Here is a 5,788-nt window from a genome sequence, read left to right on the forward strand (position 1 = left end):
CAGTCCGTTTTTCCTAACGCAAATCATGGCGCAAGCGTTCGCTATAGACAGCGAAGTGGTGAACGTCATATCTTTTTTTCTCTTAAAAAAAGGCGAGCAATTTAAGCTCACTCTCAACTGATTGTGTGGTTTCCCCTCTTCTATAGTAAAAAAGCAGAGCTCCCGCTGGTTATGGAGAAAACAATCTAACACAAGAACAACATTACCACTACTTGCAAATAAAGCAACAATGCACTAGCATGTGCAGACCCTACTGTTCTTCACTCTTCAAGCATGGCATTACATGGAGAGGTATGCGATTCCAAGAAGGCGAACACTGGATTATCGAATAAGAACCGTCAAATGAAGGTTTCATCAAATTAAGTCTTAAAATATTTATGCATCCGAATTCTTAGTAGAAGCGTGAATCAAAGTGCGGATTTTTTTACACACCAAGGTTCTGAAATGAGGAGTGAAATAGATGCTAAAATATGCATGAAATGGGGATTGTAACACTATCCAACATCAGTGTCATATAGGTAGCTAACATAGTAATTTTCTTCCATGGTTGCTAGTTGCTAGTGTTTGTCATGGCCTGCTAAGTTGATGGCTTCCTTCCTCGCTTCCAACTGCTAGCACATGACCTGCGCGACAACAGAAGGTAAGTATGAGCTCGACGCGGAAACTTATGCGGCATAGGAACTCGATTCACAAGGCCAAGTTTGCCCTCTTCTTTAGATAATGGAAGAGAAAACCCTCCTGGCCTGATATATGGCGACATAAAGGTATTTAATATGAAAAGGAAATTGTGGCATACACAGAGCAAAAGGTTCAAGAGGTCAGGTCGAGGTTTAGAAGCTAACTGCTGTTCAGCTATGTAACTTCACCAGAACTGAAACTAGGATTCCTAAACCTGTACCGCCTGCTTGCATCCAAAGGTTTCTGTAATTCTTAACCATAAGTCACATTAAGATAGGCGTCATACCTGAAACCTATCAATTCTACTTCTGCTACTAATTCTTTTGATCCTTTCTCAGATAGGATCACACCAAAATGTATCTACAAATTTCACATGAGCAATTCAAGTCTAACAGGGTTCTCGTGTTGTTGCTTCAACCACCTACAAATATGTTTTCTATCTACGGTCTATATTTTTACTGTGGGAAAACAAAAATATTGACCTATTTTTGCTGAGCATATATACAGGTTGTATAGACAGAGACTATGCAGTATGTACAAAGAGAATAACAAATGGTAATTAGTAACAGCTTGGTGTTTTAAATAATTAAGGATAAGCTAATGCTCAAGCCAAAAGCGGCGATAAAACTAGTCCGATGCTCCAATCAGGAGCAAGGACTAACTTAATTAAATGTTGGCGTGCTCATATCATCTTATACTCCAGTATAATAGAATCAGCGAGATGGTTGTACTAAATTCAGAATCGCTGAAGCCATACCTGTATGTCTGTACAATGTATAAGCCACATCTATCTATATGCTCACAGCGAACTCATGGACATATAGTGTATGTAATCTGTAGGTAGATGATCAGTACAAATTCAGGGATTTATGATTAAACCTGGATCAGCTTTGCCTGATCACCTCCAAGTCACATCTTGGGTTGCATGCTGATAGGCCCTATGTTTCTTTTGGCGATGTCCAGCCGCATCGTTGCTCAACGACCCATGGAGCACCATTTGCCGCTTATGTGCAGATCTTGTTACCTGCTTACACAGAGATAACGGTAATCAAAATACGACCCAACAAGAAAACAGAATACTAAACATAAAGTTATGCCTTGATTCTGCAGAAAAAATAAGCTTAAGCGTGCAGTATAAAAAGGTTGACAAGGCTAAAATATGAATGTGGCTTCCATGGAGAAGGATATATGCATTAGGTTTTACCCTTGTGGAAGGTACAGGTTCACTCTCTTGAAGCTTCTTCCTTAAATCCTCCAGCTCTTCGCTCCTTTGAGCAAGTTGTTGTTCTGTCGCCGCAAGGTCCTTCTTTGTTGCCACATGGCCATGTTTTTCTTCCTCAAGCTCCTTATTTGCTGCCACATGTTCATGTTTTGCTTCTTCAAGTTCCTTTTTTACAGTTTCAAGTTGCTCCTCCCTTTTTGTCATCTGCTCCTTGATTACTGCGCTACCAAATGAGTTAGCATAATAGACCAGGATCCTAGTAAATTAATTTTGGAGCAGAACTTGGACTATATGAAAGATCACAAACCTTGATAGTCATGCTGTAAATTTTCCTTTTCTTCCATGACCATATTAATTACATCCTGGAAGTCCACTTTCTCATCCTTGAGCTTTTTGTTCGCTTCTACGAGTTTATCAACCATTGTCTTGATTTCCAGGTAGTCGACATTGGCATCCCTATGATAGCATATCTTTGACTGGAGCTTAAGAACCAATGCATCAACAATATCATCCATATATAACCTGGAAGTTCAGTTGCTAACAGAATATCACAAAGATAGAATAGGTCATTTCGAAAGGATAGTTCGCATAACCAGTAGCAGAGCTTGTGCCAACATTTGTGACCCTAGCTCAGTAGTTGAAACAGAGCAACTACACTCTGCTTTTGTACTAATAGACAACAGTGTCACTGATGGATCAAATTCGGACTGTCAAAGATGGTAGCAGAATGGGCATGAAGCATAACAACAGAGTTTTCATTTGGACCATCCAGAATATTTCGTGTGCATGTTCATTATTGACCATTCCATGAATTTTAATTGACAAAAATGGCAAACATATGTCCTAATAACAGATTTGGGGGATTCGGACTAAATGTGTCCTTATCTAATTTACACAATATTAATGGAAATAGAGGAATCAATGTCATCTTGTGTTCACGAAATTATTATCTAAAAAAAATTGATATTCAGAAAAGTAGCCAAGGCATTAGCACTGATCCGAACAATTGCAGGGCTACAAGCTAGCATGTTGTGCCCTAGAAACAGAGCCTGCCCAAGCAAGTAATGCGACCCAACAACAATCCACATGAACAAAAACAGTCGCACAAGTATACAGCCGAAATCTAGCTGAAATAACAAGAAATGGCAGAAAGCTAAGGGCGGAAGCCCGAGCAAAGGCTCGGTCTGTTAAAAAAACAGGGGCCAATCTTTACCCTCTACCTCTAGGAACAGCTAAGGAGTGAAAGAACTAATTATCTAGAAAACAAACTGAATCAGAGGCTGGGATGGTGCAATCAGAGCAGAGGAAGCTAACCTTTCACGATGCACAAATTGACGAGACCTAGACGTGTTACTAGAGAGCTTGGAAGTCTCTTGAACGCAGGAGCAAGACGAAGAGATGCAGTCAGTCACTCACCAACCAAGGGACAGTGTTGTGAAGGCTACCATATATTTTTCAGTACTAGCTCACCTCAAGGTGTGATGGCTTCTTTTATTGAGTGAATAATAATGGTGTGAAGTACGGAGAGAGATGACAGAATGGCATGTTGGTTGGTTCTTCAAAGGAAATACTCATTCATTAAAAAAGATCTGCGTCTTTTTAACCACATTTTTATACAGTATTTGCGCTTGCAAAAATCATGTGCCATATGCAAAAATGGAGGACAGGATGAGGATTTGCAATTAATTGTGCACCAGATTATTTTTCTCATGGCATTCACACAAAAGAGAACATTTTTAAGCGAAAATTAGCAATGAACATCGTTTTACAAACCAGGATGTCTTCGTTTATTCATACCGATTTTAAATGGCAAATAAAAATTTCAACTAAGTGGAAGCCAACTAATTTGGTTTTTTTTTTCGAGAAAACTTCCGATTTATTTATCAACTGTCAAGGTAGTACAAAGAACACTAGAAGTAAAATTTATATCCAGGTCCGTAGACCACCTAGCGACGACTACAAGCACTGGAGCAAGCCGAAGGCGCGCCCCCGTCATCGCCCCTCCCTCGTCGGAGCCGGGCAAACATTGTTGTAGTAGACAGTCGGCAGGTCGTCGTGCTAAGAGCATCTCCAGCCGCTGGCCCCCCAGGAGGCGCTAAAAATCGCCCCCCGGGGACGCACCGGCGCAAAACGCACGCTGGAGGCGTGATGCCACCCAGTCGCGGCGCCCACGGGATTTTTTTGAACGGCGCAAACACGACGAGTTAATGCATATTTCGGCCACTTCAAACCAAATTCAACCAAACACGGCGCAAACACGCCCGCTCATACATATTTAAAGTATTTTACAAAAAGAAAAAACACACTACTAGGCCCGCCCGCCGTCTCGCTCGCCTCGCCGCTCCTCGCCGGCTGCCGCCCTTGCAGTTCTACATGTCGAGGAGGCTGTAGAACCGCGTGTAGTTGCCGCCGCCGTCGTCGTCATCGCCGTCCCTGCTGCAACCCTCCCCGGTTGGCGCGGCGGGTTGGACGGTCCGGCGGCGTCCTCGTCGTCGTCGCTGTCGAGGATCATGATGCCGTGCTCGTCCTCGCGCCCACGCTTGCAGGCGGCGATCTCCTCCAGGGCCCGGGTCTGCCGGGTCATCTCCGTCCGGAGGTAGTCATCGCGCGCCCACCGCAGGGCGTCCGCGTCGGAGAAGCCGCGCTGGGCTATCTCCTCGTACTCCGGGGGGAGACTGGGCTCCGGCTTGGGCGCGACGAGGACGAGGCGCCCGGAAGCGGGGGTAGAGTCGGCGATGCGGATACCGGAGCTGCGGGTGCGCCGATTGACAGGCGTGTCTTGGGGCTCCACCTTGACGGGCTTGTCCTGGGGCTCCGGCTTGACGGGGCGGAGGCAGGGAGAGCCGGTCGACCGACCGGACGAGGAGGAGGACGCCCCGGGGTCCATGCGCCTCGGCGTCCACGAGCTCCCACGGCGGCGAGAGAAGGACGTGGGGGAGGGGTACTCCAGGCTCGGCGTGTTGCCGCCCTCGATGTACTCGAGGACGGCCTCTAGCCTGCAGCCGGGCACGCCCCACCATCGGCGCCGCCCCTCGGAGTTGAGCCTGCTGGAGGGCACGGCGCCGTTGGTGGCCTCGAGTTGCTCGGCGTGACGGCGGCGGAAGTATGGCTCCCAGAGCGGGCTGTCGGGGACGTAGCGCGGTCCCTCCCTCGCCGCCCGCGGCAGAGAGGCGCGGATACGAGCGATCTCCGCACGACACACCGCCCCGGTGGGCGGTGGTGGCACTGGGACCCCGCCGGCGCTGATTCTCCACGCCCCGGGCACCCGCATGTCCGGCGGGACCGGGTACTCGGCCTCGAAGATGAGCCGAGCTTCGTCCTCGTGAAGGTGGCGGCGGCCGAAGCCGTTCGCCGCCGCGCCGTCGCCTGGGAGTCGTTCGGCCATTTCCTTGAACTGGGGCGGCGAGGGGAGAGGGAGGAAGGGGAGAGAGGGCGCGTTGGCGGTGGGAGACTCTGTGCGTGCCACCCGCGTGCTGGGGTCGGCTTATATAGGCGGAGGCGGCGCGAGCACGCGTGGCCGCCTCGTCTACGCGTGGCATGCGCGGGGACGCACGTCGTCACGCCTTCACTGCCCCGCCCGTGAGGCATCAATGGCGGAGGCTGACCGGCGCGGCAGCGCGCGGCAGTTTTGGCATTGATTCGCCATGGGAAACGAGGCGATGAGGACGACGAAGCGACGAGAAGCGAGCCGAGTCGCTGGCAAGGAGGGCCCGCGGCTCTTTCGCGCCAAAAACGATTCGCCCGGCGCCCCCGAGCGCCCCCCAGTGCACCGGGTTCGGGTTGGGTCCGCCGATACCAATTTCGGCCTGAGCTGGTTAAAATTGGGCCCTTGGGAGCGCGTCTGAACCGATTTTTTGGCGCCGGCGGCCCAAAAGTAGCCGGGGGGGC

At 49.0% G+C, this 5,788-nt stretch overlaps 1 protein-coding gene across 2 annotated transcripts; it reads right to left on the bottom strand.

Annotated features, from left to right (window-relative positions):
* Nucleotides 1-508: 508 nt before the first annotated feature.
* LOC125523635 (moesin/ezrin/radixin homolog 1-like) lies at nucleotides 509-3,359 on the bottom strand. 2 transcript variants are annotated; one of them, XM_048688680.1, is made up of 5 exons: nucleotides 3,215-3,359; nucleotides 2,208-2,422; nucleotides 1,883-2,118; nucleotides 1,558-1,702; nucleotides 509-623 (listed from the first exon to the last, which is right to left on the bottom strand). In XM_048688680.1, the coding sequence occupies exons 2-4, from the start codon at nucleotides 2,413-2,415 to the stop codon at nucleotides 1,577-1,579; spliced, it is 570 nt and encodes a 189-aa protein (XP_048544637.1). In that variant the 5' UTR covers nucleotides 2,416-2,422; nucleotides 3,215-3,359; the 3' UTR covers nucleotides 509-623; nucleotides 1,558-1,576. The 2 variants fall into 2 exon arrangements, with proteins under 2 accessions (XP_048544637.1, XP_048544638.1); XM_048688681.1 differs by having other exon boundaries at nucleotides 2,208-2,437; nucleotides 3,215-3,357.
* Between the last annotated feature and the right edge of the window lie 2,429 nt (nucleotides 3,360-5,788).

Source organism: Triticum urartu, chromosome 7 (assembly GCF_003073215.2).
Source record: "Triticum urartu cultivar G1812 chromosome 7, Tu2.1, whole genome shotgun sequence".
NCBI classification, from domain to species: Eukaryota; Viridiplantae; Streptophyta; class Magnoliopsida; order Poales; family Poaceae; genus Triticum; species Triticum urartu.